Consider the following 21,371-nt stretch of genomic DNA (forward strand, 5'->3'; position numbering starts at 1 on the left):
ATACCTGCATACAAATGGGCTCCAATTGCGATTAGCAAGATCAGTAATAAGGCAGCAGTGCATATAGACATTCATATCATGATTCAGTAAACTTGAACCCTACTGACGTTCAAAGGCGTAATATAAATGACAATAATTAATTAATAGGATAAGTAAACCCCCTTCTAGATGCAAGATACTCCCTTAATGTTGTACCAAAGCGTGACAACTTAAGGTAACTCCTACTTAGATTTATAATTACATATATCTCGCGAGTGAAATATTATTCGTTTAAAGCTAAATAGACTTGGCGTGATCTTTAAAATTGTCGGCAATTGGGGGTTAATTAAATTTCTGACAATTAAACCGTAGCACCCCTTAGACGGAAAAGCTAATGGGATTTCGGGCTTACTGAAAAGGCGTTGACTTAGCTATAAACTTTAAAACTAAGTGCATAAGTATAGGATATAAAATCAATATAAATCATTGCATCAAATTTATATTTAAAAGGTGGTTGGACCTCGTATTGTCAAGCTTGGAGCCAGTCAACAAAAAGTATCCTAATGATCGGTCATTGAATTATTTTAAGTCTGCCAAGAACTCTATCAAAGTTTTTCCTCTTTCAAACTTCAAAAGAAGGCGGGAACTCACTGAAAGCTCACCTTTTCCAACAACCTAAATATGGCCAAGTGGAAATTATAGAGCTCCCGGTGACTGCCAGATCGGGAGGAAGCAGATCAGCGCCAGCTAAGAACCGTTATCAGTGCGAGCAATAACAAGCGAGGCTTCAATGCATACGCATACTTCCACCTCCACCTCCAGTACAAAGAAGATCAGTGCCGGTTCGCGTCCGTCTCCTGTCCACGTGTGTGTGTTTTTGTACATCGATTATGCACTCGATCGATTTGTAATACAAAGTGTGCTGTAAACACAGAGTACGTGGGACAATCATTTCCGATCCCGCATACGCAATGACTGGAACAGCCGCTGTGCTCTTTACGATCACCATACCCACCAAGGCGGAAGAGGATCGCCTGAAGGATGTGTTCGTTCAGGAGACACCCACCCGCACAGCCAGCAGAGCTTCCACGATCGAGAGTCTGTCCACCATTCGAATAGGGGATTCCCCACCGGAAGAAACACCCAGAAACTCAAGGCAAAAGTCGCTTAATCCGCCGCCCATTATACAAATTCAGCCACCGGATGGGGATCACTTGCTCGACATGCCCCTGGATACGGATCAGGAACAGGTGCTCCGCCGGATCCTACGCAATTTTCACATACCCAATGCCATCTGGTTGCGAAGTTTGGAGGGTAATGCCTTTCACATCAGCTTCTCCATGGAGTTCGACGAGCGTTATGAAGAGCTTTACGAGTCCCTGCAGGAGTGGGGCATCGGCGATCGGGAAGGCTCCACGGTATCAGTGGTCAGCTGCCTGGCTAATAGGTCCTATGCTCAGCGTGAGACGTTCGAGGAAGAGACTGCGGATCAGCCCTCGAGCAGCGAGTAAAGCTATTTAACTTACTTGATCTTTTTTGTGGTCTAAATAGTTTCTTTTTTAAGGAAAATCAATGCCCAGAAGCAGGGCATTTGGAATAAATTCATGAACTCGGTGAGATCCCGCTTAAATGTGGCCCAAATAGTCAGAGATGTGCGACAGGATGCGGCTATAACCTTTGACTTTTGCATACTCCTCGTATCAGCAGCGTGAGTAATAGCTTATTACGAAGGTATAGTCATTAAAAGCAAATTGAACTAGTCGTAGTAATAATATGAATTAGTCACAATTTTAAAATCATCTGTACTAACAAAACCCTACCGATTGCAGAATTCTGGCCAGCTTTGGTCTGGTGGAGAACAGCACCATTTTCCTGGCTTCGAGCATGCTGATATCTCCGCTAATGGGTCCCATTATCGCAGCCATATTTGGAACTGTAATCCAAGACAGATCTCTCCGAAAATTGGGCATGCTGAACGAGCTGATTGGCATCCTGACGGCCACCTTGGTGGGATTCCTTTTCGGCCTGGTCGTCTGCACCACGGATCACAAGTATGGCATCGGTGAAGGCCTCACCGAAGAGATGCTTTCACGCTGCGACCTTCACTCCCTAATTGTGGGAGTCTTTACGGCCATTCCTTCTGGAGCTGCGGCTGCCATAGGCATCCTGGGTGGCAATATTGGTTCTCTGGTTGGTGTGGCCATTTCCGCCTCCCTGCTACCGCCAGCCGTTAACTCGGGTCTCCTCTGGGCCGTGGCGTGCATCTACAAGATCTTCGAGAACGACGACTCCCTGTATGTGGATGTGATCAAGTCGCGTCGTTACTCGGACAACCAGGCCACGGAGCTGGCCGTGTTGGGGAGTATCAGTATGTGCCTGACGCTCTCCAATGTGCTGTGCGTCTACCTGATGGGCATCCTGGTGCTGAAGGTGAAGGAGATCGCACCGGTGATTGGGCGGAAAAACAGACAGTTTTGGAAGCATGACATCAAACTGGTGCGTCATGGAAAAGTCGAAACCGAGGCTGAGATCTTGGATGAGCTGCTGGCAAACTTGCCCACCGAGGACCAGCAGGCACTTAACTCCATAAATCGACAGTTCCTGCGTCACCTGGACGAAACGGTCTACCAGCACACATGGTCGCCGTTAAGCAATCGTCATAGCTTTTCGATGCAGCATCCTGGCGCGGCAGGCTTCTCCACGATACACCGTCTCGAGCAGTTGTATGCGTTACGAAGGGAGCAGGGCCAGCTACCAGAAGAGCAGCGGCGGCAACGCCATAGTGTGGTTAGTAGGCCCTCACAAAGGAGCCACGATGTCACCATCCAGTTAAGTCCGCCACAACCTGTAAGTTTAGTTATTTATCCGTAATTCCTGGCTCATGTTTGCTTTCTTTAAGCGTCCCCGTTTCGCCAGCATGCCCTCGAAAGCGGCCAAGGACGAAACGCTCAGGGAAAGCATCATCCAGGTGGCCAGTACAAAGCGGTTTACAGTCACGCCTGCCCGCGAAGACGAGCAGCTTCCCTAAAACCAAGTTCTAGCTTCCAAACATCGCGTTTAAGTGTCTATCTGTGTAATGTGTAAATTTCTGTGCAACAATTTCCAATAACAATAATTACAAGTCCACCCCACTGGGTCCTTGACGATCCGCCTTTACCTGGGCACGTCCTCGTTTCAGTTGGAGTCGCTCACGTGCCGCCCGCTCTTGGCGCCGACGCAGCTTCTCCAGCGTCTCTTCGCTGGGCGGGGCAGCTTCCACAACCTCCTGAGAACGTATGATGGTGCGCAGCTTCTCTAGAGCATCGGCCAGGTTCATTTGCTGGGAACGGGTGAGGTCGCTCTTAATGTAAAAGTAGCCATCTTTGGTGATCCGATTGGCTAGTTCTTTCAGCAGCTTTTGACGCGTCTGTTCTGGGATCCACTCGGCCTCCGCCAGCTTAAAACGAAGGTCCACCTTAGTGTTTACAGTGTTCACGTGCTGGCCGCCAGGTCCAGAGCTGCGACTGTAGGTGATCTCCACCTTGTCCATGGGTATAAAGCCATTGAACTTGTTGTTACTCCCAGGAGGCTGGAGAGGGGAACTATTAGAAGGTGATACCAGTACAGAAACCCGACTTCTTACCGGCGGTGGCGGCGTGTATAGCTGCAGGCGGGCGCTGGGGTAAATCTTATCCAGGGACAAATCGCTCTTATAGGACAGCTGGCGACCCAGTAGAGTAGAGCTGCCGCCGGAGGAAGTGCTCTGCCGCAAAACGCTGATGTAGGCACGCGTGATTTTATTCATTTTAGCATGAATTTAACAAGAAACAAAATTAAATTAAATGTTACGAGACCAGGAACAGCTGTTGGTGCGATAGCGATGGCTCATAAGAATATCGATTTTATTTGAGAAAAATATCGATATATCGCTTTTTGAAGTATTAGAAATAAGCCCATTTCTCACATCACTAACTCAATCAGCGTTGCTGCTTATTAAATGTCACAAATATTACAAATAATTAAGTCAATATAATAAAAACAGGACCAACAATATCCAGTTAATTTAAAATTGAACAGACAGATTCTGGTGACCACTTTAGTTATTATGCTTATTAAAAACTTTGTTTGAATTTAGATTAATGAAGCTATAAATGAAAAGCTATACAAATCTCCAGTGGCTTGAGAAAATTATATATCGATGTCGGAAAATACTATAAAAATATAAGAAAGCGTTTAAGAAAATGACATTTGCTCATATTAATTAAAGTTAATGATAATCAGAATGAAACTAGGCAATTGAAAGCCGCAAGGGTATACAAACTTCTGCGTGCCGTCTGCTCTTTAAAGCTTTAAGCTACAAACTTCATAAGCTTTTCCATTTTCAAATATGCCAGATATAGCAAGCTAAACTGGCAAACACTGCAGCAGCAGCAAAGTCTCTTCAAACCTGGTCGTGCGCGGTTGCTACTCGATCGCACGTCAGCACGTCAAAAATAAATGTTTACCTCGGGCGGCGACGCGAAACTTGCGGTATTTAGTGCGGCGAAAAGAGTGGTTCCTAAACTCCGTGTGCTCCCCGTTCTTGTTCTTGTTTAATTCCAATTGGAGACGCCTCCGATCTGGCCAAAAATATTTTATTATTAATTCGGCGAGACGCTCATCGTTTGATTTTAAATCCGAAACCGATTTCGTCGTCGTGTCTGTTGTCACAGCGAAAATTATTCGTCGCAGCAGAGACCGAAAATCGGCCCATAAAACATAAAAATCGCTGGCCAGCGACAACATCAATATACATACATATACACATATAGTAAATATATGTATATTTAAAATTCGGAACGAGACGCGAAAGGCAAGGCAAACCGAACAAGCAAAACAAAAGCCAAGTGAACGCTGCTCTCCACTCGTTTCTTCGCCACATTCTGGATCGGATCATCATCAGGCCAACGGCCACTGAGTGTTACCTGAGTCTCGTCTCGATCACCTTCGCCCCTTGCAGCCGGCAATTAGCAACCCCCTTGCGAGTTCCCTCATTCTCTCTATACCTGCGAACGTGAGCACAACAAACGGGAGGAAAACAGGACATCAACATGGCCATGCAGCGGGAAGCCGGCGTCCAGGACTTTGTCCTGTTGGACCATGTGTCCATGGAGAAGTTTATGGATAACCTGAGAAAAAGGTAAGGAAATCGATTATACTTAAAATTACTTATTTTTTAGAGCAAAGTATTGCAAACAAAGTTTCTGAGTATGAATAATTATAAAAAAGGTTTTTAAAGGAATTCAAAATAAAAAATATGAATATATAATTGCCATACATCAGATTTCCCCTAAAACTAAATACTTGAATATCAAATCATCTATTAAATCAAAATAAAGTATTTTCTGTTATCTTGAAAGTGTCAAAAAAAATGTTATTCTAAAACATGGTATTTTGAAATAGTTCGCTTTAAATTCTTCTATTTTCCTTAATTCAATCATTTTAACATCCGAATTTATATATATTTTTAAATATTCCTATAGAAATTCAGTCATTTTTCTTAAGCTCATGATAGCGATAAAATGTAATCTGACAAAGTTGCAAAAAGTTTACATTTGGCGAGTGACTTTAGTGTTTATTGATTCCACCCATGGATGGCCTTGTCCTCTGTTTACTTCTCAATATATACACTATATATACTTCCCGACATCGCAGAACGCCACCAGAGAGCCAGAGAGCAGCCCCTGACAGAACCACTTTTCCTTGAGTTGCTGCTTGGTCTAGTTCAAGGCTTCCTTCATGTTTTGATCGAATGCCACCTCCATGGCGGCGCCCCATTGCTTTGGAAAACTGGTTGCGGTTCTTCTCGGCTTTTCCGACTTGATTAAACTGGATTTGTTTTATCGGCTTTTCAATTAAACTCAGCCCGACGCCACCAGCTCCTCTTCCCTGTGCGTCCCCTCTTGGCGTCATGGCTTTTGGTTCTACTCGAGGGCACACTCAATGGACCCATTTGCATGCTCATTTAGAGTGTTTAACACTCGTCTTTGTTTGTGCGATGACTTTCGGTTTTAAATGCATTCATTAGCAACATTTTATTTATATTTTTTGAGACAGTGAAAATATAAAATGTGTGGTAGGGAGAAGAGTTCATAAATTGATTTGTTTGTATTGAAATTAGAGAGCAAATTTTGAGAGAAACGATTAAGATTTTCTTGTATTCATTATCTGGGGCTTTTATTTAAAACTTAAAACTAATAGAGTCTCTTAAGTTTGTAAGTCAACAAATTAATTTTCTTATAGACATGTGATATATCTAGGTCCAATAAAAGTAAGTCCCTTACCAACTCCTACCTGGTATTGTCATCCCAGTAAATTGTCAATATTGCTTGGCCTCCGTTGTGGTTCCAGGTGGTTACAGCCAGAGCATTACAGGGGCTCCTGCTCCATTATGTAAAGTTCCTTAACCCCTACCACACAGCCCACATGGGGGCCCCTTTGGATGCTCCGTATATCATTTCGTTTTATTCCGTGTGTCAACAACTTGTTGCATGTGTGCGCTTCCTTTCGGTGGGGGTATCTCTAGCCCAGTTCCAGTTCCAGTTCCAGGCCCTCCGCCTCGTGCTCCTCCACGGGTCGCTAGTTTGCATGGCTGGCTAACTTTCATGTAAAAACGATCATTATCTGGAAAAGTTCTCGCCACCGCATTGTCGAGTCCACATATTTATTCAACTGATTAGCAGGGGTTTACAAAATTGTGGAAATATGGGGTTTCGCTTGGGGACCTTTATGATAATGAGTTTGGCATGTGGAAAATGGATCCTCTGCTTGACCATTTGGCCATGTTTATAAATAAACCATTTTGGACCGAGCAATTGGATTACTTGAGCAACAATTCCAATGCAAAAGTGATTCATCAAATGGATATAAATAAATATATTTAATTACTAAACACATAGAAGAATTTGATAGAAAAAACCCCAAATGTCATCGAAAAAGGAAATTAATAGCAGAGCCAGCTGGTACCTACTTGTGTATATATTGAAAAAACAGACACAGTTGTTAATAGTCTTAAAACTTAATTGGTCGATTGCTCAAGCTACGCTTAAGACCATCATTAAATTCGTATTTAACTGTCAAAGAGATGCATTAACCCAATTTGATGACTTATCACAAGCAGACGTTGTAAATTGGATTAATTGCATAATCGAAACAAGACTTGTAATCTCTTACAACATGGATTCATCATCATCATAGTCATAAGCATAACTCGATTCAATTTGCTGCTCACTTATTACATATTTATCAGGAAACGCGGAAAAGCCAGTTGAGGAAACCCCCCTGAACAAATTGAGGGTCAAAAACGCGCCAAAAGCGTCGAGAAAAGCGAACATGTAATGGAAAAACGCACCGCGCATGAAAACGTGAATGAAATACAAATAAAACTCGCTTTCATTTTCGGAGCTAAATCAATCAAATGGGGAATTACTGCATTACGACTTGAATGCCATACATATATCTTTGCTTTGGCAAACCACAAAGGTGACAAGTTGTTTGGCGTTGAGATATAGAAAAACGTATATATTTTCTTGGAAAAATTCAATACTTGTATATATGAAAAGAAGGTACGACTGACTCACTCTGTGTATCTTGCAGATACTCGAGTCAACAAACAAAATAAAAATTCCGTGGCGTAGCCAAAAACCCGAACCGGTTGATGGCGTCAGTTTGGCCGGGAGATAGAGAGAAAGACTCACCCACAAAATAAAAAATAATAGAAGAAAACTTGTTTGAGTGGCCCCGAAAACAGTTTCCTCCAAAAGAACAAGAAAGATCTCTGTTCACAGCTTCCAGCTGGAGAAGTTGACTTTTATGCCCCACCATTAAGTCAAGTGTCCTCCTTGCAGGAGGGCCAAGAGCCTCGTAAATTCCCTGATTGATTGCCCTATGACCCTTTCAGTAGTTCAAGTAGTAACTCAAGTAGTAGCTCATTCTGTGTCTATTTAGTTAATAGTATTCTTCATTTGTTTACGCCTTTATTTGGCTTATATTTCGGCTGCTCTCTAGTGTTGATCTTTTTTGGGATCTAGAGTTTACTTCACTCGATGAGATTTTTTTGAACTGCCGTTGAACTGTAGGAAATATATTTAATGCGGCTACTTATTATATTTTATATTACCTGTGAATTTTATTAAGTTTATTTTTGACAAGGTTAAAAAACTGTCAAAGAAATGCAGGCATTTTTAATTATAGAATAATATAATATAATTTTACAGCTTAAAGAAAATAACCTCAAATGCTTTTACCCTTTCAACTTTGAATAAAATACTTTAGTTATAGGTTTTCTCTTCTCATACTTATGCCATTTAATTGAGAACCTCTCAACATATTTACTCAGTTCATAAAATATTGTAAAGTGAAAAAAACTTGAGAGATTTCTCAGGCAAACTATAGACGGATGATTCACACACAAACTGATGCTATATCCACTTTCAATGCTAACGACACAAACTGCATTTCATTTTCATTTAAATGCTTCTCCTCCAATTTTATTGTTTATTTTATTTACTTTTTGGTTGGGAGGAGGCCAAGGCTTAGATTTTTTTAGTATTCCAAAGGCGACAATAAAAACTGCACTGAACAAAGTGAAGTGGCGACCAACCCCAAAGAAATAAAGCAAGACTTTATGGGTAATATTGACCTCGAGTGGTCTTATCTCCTTAGGCCTCAGCCCCTATCGATTTATCAACGCTGAAAAATAAAAACCCCAATTCTTTCTTATAGTTTTCCAGTTTCAATAACTTAGTTCGGCGCTACATTCCATTTCTATATATATATTTATATATTTATGTACTGGGTCTGGCCCCGATAAGATTGCACACTTCTTCCAGCAAAGTGCCTGAAGTTGTCACAGAAAGCTGTTGCCATATTGGTAACTATATATAGTATAGTTCGATAGCCATGGGCAATACTTACTTGCCAAGGTGATAAGCGAATTGCTGGCGTTATGCAAGACCTTCCATTGGATTAGGTTCCATAAATATTTCCACCTGGAAATTGTTTGTATTATAAACCTTTACTTCAAACATTCCCAAGCCGTTGATAGCCGTGTGATATTACTGGAAATTATTTATTAAAGATTCCGCTGAAAGGTAAACACTTTCCGGGTAGAACAAGAAAGCTATTAAGAACTTCACGCAAGCTTCTTTGATATCCGATTGCAATCGAAGATTGTCTGTTTATTTGTAGAGTTCAGGAAAAGTAGCATCGTTGCATTTTCTTGAATTTATAATAGTTCAAAGGGAGTGTGTCGAGTCTTTTATGTTTTACAGCAAAGGGTAAACAATGCCCGAGTAGGTCCTCACCCTCTTTTTAACCTTGGACAGAGGGGCCCCGTGATAAGCTCCTATCAAAATAGAGCCAATTGAAGTTGAAGATAAGCACTTGTGATACCGGAACGGAAACCAAATCCATTTACATAACAGCACCTTTGCTTTCTGCCGGTGTTTTTCCCTCTTTTCCACGCTATATAAACTCTTGGTTAATGTGCAAATTCTCGGAAGAAAAGCATAAACCATTGAAATGCCTGCCGAGGGAACCTGGAACCTGGAGTAGCCCATCGTCCAGGAGTCTAGACGACGCCGTTCCCGGTTTGTTTATCCAGAGCCGCGCAATGTTTGTCATTCGCATTGCAATAACTTCTACTACTGGGAGCTGCTGCAGTCCAGATACCAATGGCATCTGCATTTCGTTTACACAATTCTTTAGCGGTCGGCGTTCGTTCTGCTCTTGTTAATTGATTTGCGTCTGACTTTTCTCCCTTGGCTGTAAATTGAAGTTAATTTCGAAGGCGTCCAAAGGCGTCCGAAGGAGGCACAGGGCCAACATGCAATTGCGCATTACGCAAATTGTAGAGAAAATGGAAAGTCTATCGTTGAAAAGGCTTTGTGGAAAATTATGCAGATGGTCACTGATGAGAGGGGGAAATCTTAGCCAGAATGCTGAGATAGTACAGCTGGTGAGGTTTCCCATCAAAGCTATTATTGGCAGCAGTTCAAGAAATTTGCAACGGAGTCTTGACCTATCCGTACACACACACATGATATTCCCAGACTTTTATAATTATTTTATGTTTCCCCTGTGCCAACGGAAGTGGAAAGTGAATAGGAAAACGGAAAGGAAGTTTCCCGAGATATAGGGAATGGTACAAGCAATAATAATTTCATCTTGGTTTCTTAAACAAATCGTTAAATATATTTAGTATCATTCTCCTCTTATGTTAGCTTTCTTTCTATGTTCTATGCTATCTTTATATGCTTTAGCTTTCATTCTAAATTCAATTAGATATCAGAAAATCCCCAAAACAAACCACATAAAAGCCTATAAAAGCATTGACCCAGTAAATAGCCAAGTCAAGCCAAGTCTCTTGTTGACCAATTTATATGACGTCAGACGCCCCTGAAAATTGCACTGTTAGCTTATTGATTTTCTCTGGTGTCTGGGTTGAAGTGCGATTTTCTGAATGAATCATCGAACGGAGGAGGAGGGAGCGGTAACTATTCAATGGCTATATATGCAAATTCCCCCCTTATAGAACTGAGTCAGGCGTTAACTTGTTTAGCACTCGAAGCACTCGACAATTTGTTTATTGATACAAGCTTAAATTGAGTAATATTAGATGCCATTGCCATGTGCTCAGGCTATCCGATGACTCACAATGATGTAAATTTGTACAATTAATAGAAGAAGTAATACTATTTGTTTACTATATACTACATTCATATTTAAAAGTACAACGCATGCCGATTTACTTGTATTTTCTTTCTGCTTTTATCTTGATTACGTCATGGCAATGCATAAAGAAAGACATTCACAGTCAGCCACAAATCGTAATAATGAATAATATATATACATATATATAAAAGTATATATAACACCAAGTTGAGTTTATGAAGTGCGCGACAGAATGAATATAAGAATGTGAGACTTTAAATTATGGTTTTATTTTGAAAAGGGACTTATTCCAAAAAGGGGAACTCGAAATCATGTGTTTGGCACTTGAGTACATAAAAAATGTAAATAATCTTGGGTGGAACATGCACACCACAAGTTTTCAGAATGATAAGCTTTTTGTGGTTTTTTTTTATGCGAGCTATGAGTCAGTTTTTCACAAGATAAGGCATTTATAATTTGCAGACAGGAATAGGAAATAGATATTTGATAAAGTACTCTGGCATTTAAAAAAATAGATCAAAGATATACTAGAAATAAGACCGATTTCACTCTTGGAAATTTATTAAATATATAAACATGTTAAGCTTAATGTTTGATGAAAATAATCTTGTACTTTATAAAATATTTCCTGAGCAAAGTAAAAATATATTAAAAAAGAAAGAAACCTAAGAATCTAATATAAGATCGCGTTGGAAATGTCTCATAAGTCATATATTTTAAAAAATTCTAATTGTTTTAATCGATATTTATTGATAGTTTTATATGTGTTTCTTCAACAAATTCAAAGTGTAAAATCCTCATAATTCAGGCAAAAATGCATTAATTTTAAAACGGAAACCTTTCCCATGTTAGTTTTTATGAGGTTAACAAATCTGCATACTCAGTTTGAAACCTTAAAAAATCAACATTTTTGACAATTTTAACGATGATCAAATTTTCAAAATTTTGAAAAAAATCTATTTTACCCGGACATAGCCAGATCGATTAAGATTTTGATGCTGATCAAGAATATATATGGTTTATAGGGTCGGAAATGATTACTTTATCAAGAAAACCTACAAAAATGTCCGTTATAGGGACCTTAGATTAAATTTTTTATATGATATATATTTTTAAGAAATCACACTTTTTTAAATACCATAACTAAGTCAAAAATGCATTAATTTCAAATCGGAAAGCAATCCTATGTTAGTTTTTATTGGGGTAATAAATCTGCTTACTCAGTTTTAAACTTAAGAATATTACATTTTATATCAATTTTTTGACAATTTTAACGATGTAACCCCTTAAAAATTTTTCGAAATTTTGAAAAAAAAAAATTTTAGCCAAACATAGCTAGATCGATTTGCCTGTCGATGCTGATCAAGAATATATATGATATATAGGGTCGCAAATGACTCCTTCATTGAGTTTTAAGCTGTTGACAAGAATTAAAATACCCTGGAAGGGTATAAAAAGCGCAACTTTTATTTTTTTATAAAATATGAGAAATTCCAGATCTTGTCAGTTTGTTTCTTCCACATAAATCGATGCTCTACTATTTTAAAGACACAATGACCCCTTTTATCCATATCCAAATCTCTGCAGATTTATTTTCAAAATCGAGAACTGATTGAACTTTCAATCAGAGACCATTCAAGTCTAGTTTTTTTACAATTACTTGCTCGACAATTTCTAAAGCCTCCCCCGCAGAAGGCAAGTGGAGGAAAGTCATGCGGGACCCAAAACAATTTTTGACGTTATGTCAATCATTCGCCCCGTGGGCGATCCTCCACGCCCACGCCAAAGTAGTCGCTCCCTTCCGCCGATGGTGGTGGTTGTCCATATGTGACTGGTGGCAGCGGAACTCTTCTTGGGGGGAAATCGTAGAAATGGAAACTTTTTATTTTCAGCTTTGGTTTTCTATATACATATATATTTTTTCTTTTTCGCTAAGAGGCTTGCTGCCTGCCCTTTTGGCATTAAGCTGCTGACCCATTGGCGGCATGCTAAACGCTTTCTTGGACACCACGGAATTCACTAGTTCAGCGTTTAGTCATTTGTCGCCTGTCACTATTTTGACCCAGATGTCGCTGGAGGAGAAGCGTCTGAAAAGCCAGCCGCTGTCTATAAATAAGCAACTGAAAAGTTAAGTAAAAACATGTGTGTTCCGAGACTCTTCGACCCAAACCAGCAGCCAAAACATAAATACAAACAAATGCGCGTATTAAGTGTATTGTTTTAATCGCCTTTCCAGACTCTCCTCTCATTAACTAACAGAAACTATGTTGGCTTAGCTTGGTTTTTGGTTCAACAATTTCTCCGTTTTCTTTGTCTGTTAATTTTCTGCTTTAATTTTTTGTTTTTTGGAAAAACACTCCACTCCACGTCCACGTCCACGTCCAGCTCCAACGTTTTGTAATAACTTGTTTCACAGTCTGGGGCTGGACTTGGCTTATGTGGTGGCTCATCTGGGTGTAATTTGTAGTTGGTAATGGCTTATGGTGTAACTCTTACTTTCGGGGCCTGAGCCTTAGGTCTTTGGTTAATTTTCTAGGGAATTGTGGAAAGTAATTTGCATTTAACTTGCTTCACGCGAATTTCAAATGAGTTCACTGGGGGAGTATTGAAAATTAACATTAGTTTTGGTTACTTTTTAAAGTGGATTAAGTAAGCAATTAGGTAACTAAGCTGGGAAATTTGATAACAAGTCAGTTTCTTAGTTAGAAAATAAATTAGTTTAAAGTTTAGAATAATAACTAACTAACTTTCTTCCTGGAACTATTTTTGATACACTTGAGACATTTTTCCCCCTAAAAAGTTCGATTAGATATCCTCTATCATAGTTGAACAACTATCAAAGAACATAATCTACATATTCCTACAAAAACCCTTAATCATAGCTGATAGAAATGAATGCCAGCTTATCTATTAGCAACTATAATATTCCCAAAGTTTGTCAGTTTTGTAAACAATCAAATAGCATTCTATGTGCGCTCCCATTCCGCGTCTCTCTCTCATTGTCTATCCAGCCAAAGTGACCCACTTACCGAAACTGAATGCATTTTATTAACACAACAAACTGTAGACCCAATCTTTTGGCGCCTTACAAATGGAACACAAAATAGATGCATCTATATACAGATACAAATATATATTTCTTATGGAGGCTATAGACTATAGAGATCCCATAGCAGTCAATCAAAATTTGATCCAGAATCATCGACTGCCATCAATTAAACTCTGATCGTTGCATCTCTCGGGGTGCAGCAGATATATCGTATTAACCCGTATCTCAGCGGTTTGTTAGAAAAACCATTTCCGAATCGAAAGCCACAGGCGCCAACCACGGGGGGTGGGCTCCCCACCTGGGCCACCTGATCTGGGGGGAGAATCATTTATTTTAGTCTAAAATCGAAAATCTATTTCGTAATCATTGAACGGGGAAATGCATTTATAAACACAATCTCCCATTATTCTTTTGCAGGTTCCAAGTTGGTTCCATCTACACATACATCGGCGAGGTGTGCGTCTCGATGAATCCCTACAGACAGATGAACATCTATGGTCCGGAGACGATTCGCAAATACAAGGGCAGGGAGCTCTTCGAGAACGCTCCGCATGTGTTTGCCATTGCCGATGCCGCTTACAGGGTACTCAAGCAGCGCCAGCAGGACACCTGTATCCTGATCTCTGGAGAATCTGGAGCTGGCAAAACGGAGGCCTCCAAGATTATCATGAAGTACATAGCGGCGGTTACAAATGCCCAGGGACAGAATGAGATTGAGAGGTAAATATTCAAGAAATCGTAATTAGGAAACTATAAACTAAATTAACTCTTAATTCCACATAGAACAAAATGCTCTTAATCAACATTTCTGAACTGATAGTTTGCCTAGATTATACAGTAAATTAGTTTATCAATTTAGTTCCCCGCTCTATATGCATGCCTGGGTTAATGGACGACCGGCTTCCAGCGTTATCACAATACTGTGAACCAGACAATGGGAACCAAAACCTCGATCAGTCAGTTTGCCGGGAAAACGTCACTTACCGTTGCCATTGTTTTCCCCATGCAAATCATGTGACATGGAATTTCCATCAAGAGAGTCTGGATGGTACTATGGCCTTCTAATTAAGAGCAGGCCAAGGCTTTGATATCCCCTGAGATATATGTATAGAATAATCGCTCACATGGTCGTCGCGTGACCCATGACCCCACCGATGATGACATCATATGGTCGACAACTTAAGTTGCCAAATTAATTGCCCCACTAATTGCCTTCCCAGGGACCTCCTTTTTATCACTTGGGTGTAGTTTAAGGTGCCCCATAAAATCGCTGAGACCAGGCTAAGCGACCAAGCCCCCAACTCAACACAATGGTCAGCTAAATTGCCAATTTTTAGTGCCTCAAATGAAATTTAAAATGACATTTACTATGCTTTTTGCAGCGGGGGGAATTAAGGGCGAGAGCCATTTTCCAAATTACTTTTTCTTAAGGGAAACCAAAGAGCTTTATGAAATTTGTTTGTGTGTTTTTAATTATGTCGATTTGATTTTAATGGTGCATTAGTCAGGGTCTTGTAGATATAAATAAAACATTAATAATTTCCATACTCTTGGGAGGTGATAAATTATTTCTTGGAAATGCATTTCAAGTAATTAAATCATCATTGCTTTTTAAGTGGAAATTTATCAGACGAATAATTTATAATTTTCTAATATTTGCTTCCCTTCCAGAGTCAAGAACGTGCTCATCCAGAGCAATGCTATCCTGGAGACATTTGGCAATGCCAAGACGAATCGCAACGACAACTCCAGTCGCTTTGGCAAGTACATGGACATTGAGTTCGACTACAAGGCAGATCCTGTGGGTGGCATCATCACCAATTACCTGCTGGAAAAGTCGCGAGTGGTGCAGCAGCAGCCTGGGGAGCGCAATTTCCACAGTTTCTATCAGGTGAGTGAATGGTGATTGTATATCCAGGCAGCTATTCGTGTGTGGCACGAATATTTACCCAAGTGAGTCAGCGTGACGCGTGCCAGGTGACGAAAGCTGGACGGGATGGGAATGGGAATGGGAATGGTGGCTAGAAATGATGGGATGGGGTGTGTCAGTGGGGCGTCAATTACTTGGGGGTGTCAGGTTGTTAGTTTTTTGGCTGTTGTTGGTCTTGGTCTTGGGCTTTTTTGGACATTTATTGTCGTTGGTGTTTTGTGGGTAAACACTATTTTGTATTTTAGATGAGCGCCAAAGCAATTTGAGACAGTTTTATTGGGGAATAAGATAAATTGTATGTAGTACATGCATTTTGGCTATTTGAAATTATATTTTTTAGAGTTTACTTTGATTATAATGCAGCCATTATATTTAATTGACGGGTTTAGGGTTCTGGAAACTATAGCATAATTTATCAAATTTTCTTATCTATTTCTCTGAACTATATAAAACTTCTAGGCAAGTCTACTGTGACACATCTTGTTCTTAAATAAATAAAAAACCAACGAAAAATAATAAAATTAGAAAGATTTTGCTATCAATTATAATAAAAACAAATGGAATTTAATTACTTGGTTTGACAGTGTCAAATTAATTTACCAAATATTTTCCAACAACTCTGGTCTCTGCAAATGAATGATATCATTCTGAAAACAAATAAGGAAACAAATTTTATTATTAGAAGTGTATATACCCTAGAAATTGAATCAGAAATCGATAATAAGTAAGCCTGAAATATTTGAATTTTTTTATATAACAATATTTTCCATAAATCAAAATTTTAAAAGTTCATAACTAGGCCAAAAATGCATTAATTTCAATTCGGAAACCTTTCCTATGCTAGTTTTTATTAGGGCAATAAGGCTGCATACTCAATTTAAAATATTAAAAAATGTAAATTTTTGTCGATTTTTGACAATTTTAACGATGTTACCCCTTATAAAATTTTCAAAAATTTGAAAAAAATAATATTTACCCAAACATAGCTAGATCGATTCAGTTTTTGATGCTGATCAAGAATATGTATGTTTTATAGGGTCGGAAATGACTCCTTCACATTGTTTTAAGCTTCGGATTATATAATAATGATATATAATGATAACGAAGGCGTATCCCCAAGACTCATCATCCAATAAACCAGAAAAACAGATCGCGTCACAGCCGAGGACTGTGCACACACCTACAGTTGAACACCCACCCATTTTTCAAGTAAATTCAAAGTGTTGAGGTGCTAATTGATCGCTATTTCCGATCCAGCTAAAGGTATTTGATCAATTCAGAGCTCATTTAACACATTTATCATCTGGCGGGAGACACTTAATCAAATTGAGTTGAGAGCAAGTATTGGGGTCTGGTTTTCGCCAGAGTTCAGTGTGATATTTATTTTGGACTCTCGTTCCTAAACAGTTGAAAGTGTTTATTTTTAAATTGACTTAAAATAAATATTGTGCCACATTGTGGAATGCTTCGACCTAAGGAAAGTGCCTGCTGCATTGGTCATAAATTTCCAGGTTTGGCCAAGACATAATTTATGACTACCTTAAGGTACTTCCTGCTTGCAACAATAAGAACTCTCTTCAAATAAACAATACAATACAATTGTACCTAGGCTCAGGTGCTGATAAGTATGTAGATGTTTATTGATTATTCAGTTTATGACTTACTCAACTGATAAAGAATGTGAAGAAAGATACTAGGGTTTACCTAGGTATGATATAATCGACGAAAATGAAGTGTTTTTCCAGCGATATCTTTGCGAAAGAGAAGAGACCTGTTGTAATTTCAAAAAAACAATGATTCAAACTTGAGTTTATGCGAAATTAGATGTCAAATTTTTTACAATTCTACAATTTTCTGGAATTCTTAGCTTCACAATTATGTTAATTGACAAACTGCCCAAACCAATTAAAAGCGGAAATTCAATTATAGTTAAAGCCTCAACTAATTGTCTGCTGTGCTAAATACTCGGGGATATATGGTCATGTAGCACAGTCTGAAAATATATATTTAAAAATATTTAGAAAAGCTTAATTAATTCTCCCTCCTCCACCTTCTTCTATATTTTAGCTACTCCGCGGTGCCAACGACAACGAACTGCGGCAATATGAACTCCAAAAGGAGACGGGGAAGTACCATTACTTGAACCAGGGCAGCATGGACATTCTGACGGAAAAATCCGACTACAAGGGCACCAGCAATGCCTTCAAGACGCTGGGTTTCTCGACGGATGAAGTGCACACCATTTGGCGAACTGTGGCGGCCATCCTCCATCTGGGAAATGTGGAGTTCCAAAGTGAGTTGGTTGGTAAACTCCTCTTTATCGAAGTTGTATTAAATTGTTTTTCTTACTCCCAGCCATTGAGGACGAGCTGGTAATCACCAACAAGCAGCATCTGCAGTCCACCGCCAAGCTGCTTCAGGTCACCGAATCCGAGCTCTCTACTGCGCTGACCAAACGCGTTATTGCTGCTGGAGGTAATGTCATGCAAAAGGATCACAATGCCACCCAGGCCGAGTACGGCAAGGATGCGTTGGCCAAGGCCATCTACGATCGCCTCTTCACCTGGATCATCTCGCGTATCAATCGGGCCATCCTCTTCCGCGGCAGTAAGACCCAGGCGAGATTCAACTCGGTCATCGGAGTGCTGGACATTTACGGTTTCGAGATCTTTGATTCCAACAGCTTTGAGCAATTCTGCATTAACTACTGCAACGAGAAGCTGCAGCAGCTCTTTATAGGTAATGAAATCACTCATCCAATTAATGAGTAGAATTTATATTAATTGTATAATCCCTTCCAGAACTGGTGCTGAAGCAGGAGCAGGAGGAGTACCAGCGTGAGGGCATCGAGTGGACGAATATCGACTACTTCAACAACAAGATCATTTGCGATCTGGTCGAGCAACCCCACAAGGGTATTATTGCCATCATGGACGAGGCGTGTCTCAGTGTAGGCAAGGTCACCGACGACACCCTCCTGGGTGCCATGGACAAGAACCTGAGCAAGCATCCCCACTACACGAGTCGCCAGCTGAAGCCCACCGACAAGGAGCTGAAGCATCGTGAGGACTTCCGCATCACCCATTACGCCGGCGATGTAATCTACAACATCAATGGTTTCATCGAGAAGAACAAGGACACGCTGTATCAGGACTTCAAGCGTCTGCTTCACAACTCCAAGGATGCCAACCTGAGCGAGATGTGGCCCGAGGGTGCCCAGGACATCAAGAAGACCACCAAGAGACCTCTTACTGCCGGCACTCTGTTCCAGCGTTCCATGGCCGACCTGGTAGTCACACTGCTGAAGAAGGAACCCTTCTACGTGCGCTGCATCAAGCCTAATGATATCAAGAGCTCGACGGTGTTCGACGAGGAGCGAGTGCAGCACCAGGTGCGCTACCTCGGCCTCCTGGAGAACGTGCGGGTGCGTCGCGCCGGCTTTGTGAACCGCCAGCGTTATGACAAATTCCTGCTTCGCTACAAAATGATCTCGCAGTTCACTTGGCCCAACTTCCGGTCGGGCAACGAACGCGATGGCGTCCGTGTGCTGATCGAGGAGAAGGGCTTCGCCCAGGACGTCAAGTATGGTCACACAAAGATCTTCATCCGATCACCTCGCACCTTGTTTGCCCTGGAGCAGCAGCGTAACGAGATGATCCCGCACATTGTGACCCTGCTGCAGAAACGGGTTCGTGGATGGATCGCCCGAAGGAACTACAAAAAAATGAAGGCGGCCATTGCCATTATGCGGGCGTACAAGACCTACAAGCTGCGCAGCTACGTCCAGGAGCTGGCCAACCGCTTCCGCAATGCTAAGCAGATGCGTGACTACGGAAAGAGCATCCAGTGGCCACACCCGCCACTTGCAGGACGGAAGGCGGAGGCCAAGCTGCATCGCATGTTTGATTTCTGGCGTGCCTTTATGATCCTCCGGAAGTATCCACGCAGCGAATGGCCCCAACTCCGGCTGCAGATCATAGCCGCCACCGCTCTGGCCGGTCGGAGACCCTATTGGGGTCAGCAGCGTCGATGGCTGGGTGACTATTTGGCCAACTCGCAGGATAACAGCGGTTACGATGCCTACTCGACCAATGTGCGCAACATGAAGAACCAACTGGCCAATGCCAATGCCAATGGGGTGGAATCCTTCCGCCAGGTGCTCTTCTCCGGCTTTGTGAAGAAATTCAACAGGCATAACAAGCAGGCAGATCGTGCCTTCATCGTCACCGATACTACTATATATAAGCTGGATGGGATCAAGAAGAAGTTCCGCAATCTACAGAGATCTATTGGGATAAGAGAGGTACGTTTATAACAGCAATTAAACCTGCCTTAGGAATAGAAACAGATCTTTTTACTAACCTTATTAAAATCTTGTATCTTCTGCAGTTGACTTCAATTAGCATAACACCTGGTCGGGATCAACTGGTGGTCTTCCACTCGCCCAAAAACAATGACTTGGTATTCTCCCTGCAGGGTGAGCACACCACCTTGAAGGAAGACCGCATTGGTGAGCTGGTGGGCATTGTGTGCAAGAAGTACCATGAGTAAGTTGATGCCATAGAAACCCCGCTTCTAAGCCAGACTAATCCTTAATCTTCTACAGCATCACTGGCACCGAGCTCAGAGTGAATGTGAGCAACAACATAGCCTGCCGACTGGGCGACAAGGCCCGCACCATTGTGGTGGAGGCGGCGTCCAATGTGGAGATACCCAACTTCCGTCATAATGCTGGCAACATTATCTTCGAGGTGCCAGCGTCATACTGCGTTTGAGGAGGGAGTGGAGTTGATACCACCGGCTTTATTGTAAATTATGGAACCACCTTAGGCTTAAGATGATTTTTTTACTTGGACAAATCCACTCTGTGTATACCCCGTGCCTTCTGCCCACTCACCCGCTCTTTATGTAGTTGTTAAACGTCCTCTCCTAGTTAGTCCCATCTATGTTCCGTGTCTTCGTGAGGAGGAAGTGATTGATTGATTGATAGTTTGTGTAATTTTGTACATTTTTTCTATTACTATAAGTCAATATATATTTATTTACCGCATCCATGTGAGAGAGTGGCCCTGGCTGGCAAAACAACAAAAGCGAAAACGAAAAGTATTAAATGTACTTTGTGCATTTTTTGTTCACAGCACACACCAGAAATATTATATTTTCTAAAACAAAATAATAATCAACGAGTAATATTTTGTACTTAACGCGAGAAAGATAAAGTGTGCCATTTGCAATTTATAATATTTATATACTGTTTATGAAATAAAATGTGTAAACTTTGTACTTGAAAAGTAGTCTAGGAGTTTGGATTCTTCTCATTTTTGGCATTGCCTGGCCGAGTCTGTTCTCTAATCTCTCACAGTAACAAGCAAATATATTTTTTTTTTGTGGAAAAAAGAACAAATTCAGAAAGTTTGTTGGAAATCTTTTTAAATAGAAAAATCAGTCTTTCGGCATGTTTTCACTAGAAGGCAATAATGGGATTAGGCCCGACCGGAAGGATACTGTCGAGTCCTGGCATCAGGCTTTTCCTCGGCCTTCCAGTCCTACCCATAATTCTGACATATACAACTGGGGCGATATTCACGCCCTATTCGAGGACCAGGTCCAGGTGGTAACTTCCAACCATTTAACAGTCAAAAAGGACTCTAAAGCAGGCACTAGCAAGCCGAAGAGGAAGAATGTCCGTCTCGTGAAGAGCGGTAAACTTAAGCGTCTGGA

The 21,371-nt window shown here is 40.9% G+C and overlaps 3 protein-coding genes across 3 annotated transcripts; 2 read left to right on the plus strand and 1 right to left on the minus strand.

Moving 5' to 3' along the window:
• The first annotated feature begins 97 nt into the window (after nucleotides 1-97).
• LOC110183304 (uncharacterized) lies at nucleotides 98-3,105 on the plus strand. The gene is made up of 4 exons (XM_020951543.2): nucleotides 98-1,486; nucleotides 1,544-1,687; nucleotides 1,809-2,826; nucleotides 2,879-3,105. The coding sequence occupies exons 1-4, from the start codon at nucleotides 951-953 to the stop codon at nucleotides 3,005-3,007; spliced, it is 1,827 nt and encodes a 608-aa protein (XP_020807202.2). The 5' UTR covers nucleotides 98-950; the 3' UTR covers nucleotides 3,008-3,105.
• On the minus strand, nucleotides 3,036-3,928 carry LOC110183306 (large ribosomal subunit protein mL62). Its single transcript, XM_020951545.2, has 2 exons — nucleotides 3,602-3,928; nucleotides 3,036-3,547 (listed from the first exon to the last, which is right to left on the minus strand). The coding sequence occupies exons 1-2, from the start codon at nucleotides 3,761-3,763 to the stop codon at nucleotides 3,095-3,097; spliced, it is 615 nt and encodes a 204-aa protein (XP_020807204.1). The 5' UTR covers nucleotides 3,764-3,928; the 3' UTR covers nucleotides 3,036-3,094.
• Nucleotides 3,929-4,354: 426 nt separating this feature from the next.
• Myo31DF (Unconventional myosin ID) lies at nucleotides 4,355-20,944 on the plus strand. Its single transcript, XM_020951654.2, has 8 exons — nucleotides 4,355-5,137; nucleotides 14,138-14,440; nucleotides 15,392-15,611; nucleotides 17,718-17,943; nucleotides 18,006-18,389; nucleotides 18,452-19,953; nucleotides 20,040-20,197; nucleotides 20,257-20,944. The coding sequence occupies exons 1-8, from the start codon at nucleotides 5,049-5,051 to the stop codon at nucleotides 20,423-20,425; spliced, it is 3,051 nt and encodes a 1,016-aa protein (XP_020807313.2). The 5' UTR covers nucleotides 4,355-5,048; the 3' UTR covers nucleotides 20,426-20,944.
• The last annotated feature ends 427 nt before the right edge of the window (nucleotides 20,945-21,371 follow it).

This window comes from Drosophila serrata, unplaced genomic scaffold, assembly GCF_035046125.1.
Source record: "Drosophila serrata isolate PLE 108 unplaced genomic scaffold, ASM3504612v1 contig_240, whole genome shotgun sequence".
Lineage (NCBI taxonomy): Eukaryota > Metazoa > Arthropoda > Insecta > Diptera > Drosophilidae > Drosophila > Drosophila serrata.

What these genes read in the sequence shown, in the direction of transcription:
- LOC110183304 (XM_020951543.2), top strand. Translation starts at nt 951, where the DNA reads ATGACTGGAACAGCCGCTGTGCTCTTTACGATCACCATACCCACCAAG. An exon ending in GATCAGCCCTCGAGCAGCGA is followed by an intron (nt 1,487 to 1,543) that starts GTAAAGCTATTT and finishes TTCTTTTTTAAG; the next exon opens with GAAAATCAATGCCCAGAAGC. An exon ending in AGTTAAGTCCGCCACAACCT is followed by an intron (nt 2,827 to 2,878) that starts GTAAGTTTAGTT and finishes GCTTTCTTTAAG; the next exon opens with CGTCCCCGTTTCGCCAGCAT.
- LOC110183306 (XM_020951545.2), bottom strand. Translation starts at nt 3,763, where the DNA reads ATGAATAAAATCACGCGTGCCTACATCAGCGTTTTGCGGCAGAGCACT. An exon ending in TATACACGCCGCCACCGCCG is followed by an intron (nt 3,548 to 3,601) that starts GTAAGAAGTCGG and finishes TCCCCTCTCCAG; the next exon opens with CCTCCTGGGAGTAACAACAA.
- Myo31DF (XM_020951654.2), top strand. Translation starts at nt 5,049, where the DNA reads ATGGCCATGCAGCGGGAAGCCGGCGTCCAGGACTTTGTCCTGTTGGAC. An exon ending in ATTTCCACAGTTTCTATCAG is followed by an intron (nt 15,612 to 17,717) that starts GTGAGTGAATGG and finishes TCTATATTTTAG; the next exon opens with CTACTCCGCGGTGCCAACGA. An exon ending in GATCTATTGGGATAAGAGAG is followed by an intron (nt 19,954 to 20,039) that starts GTACGTTTATAA and finishes TATCTTCTGCAG; the next exon opens with TTGACTTCAATTAGCATAAC.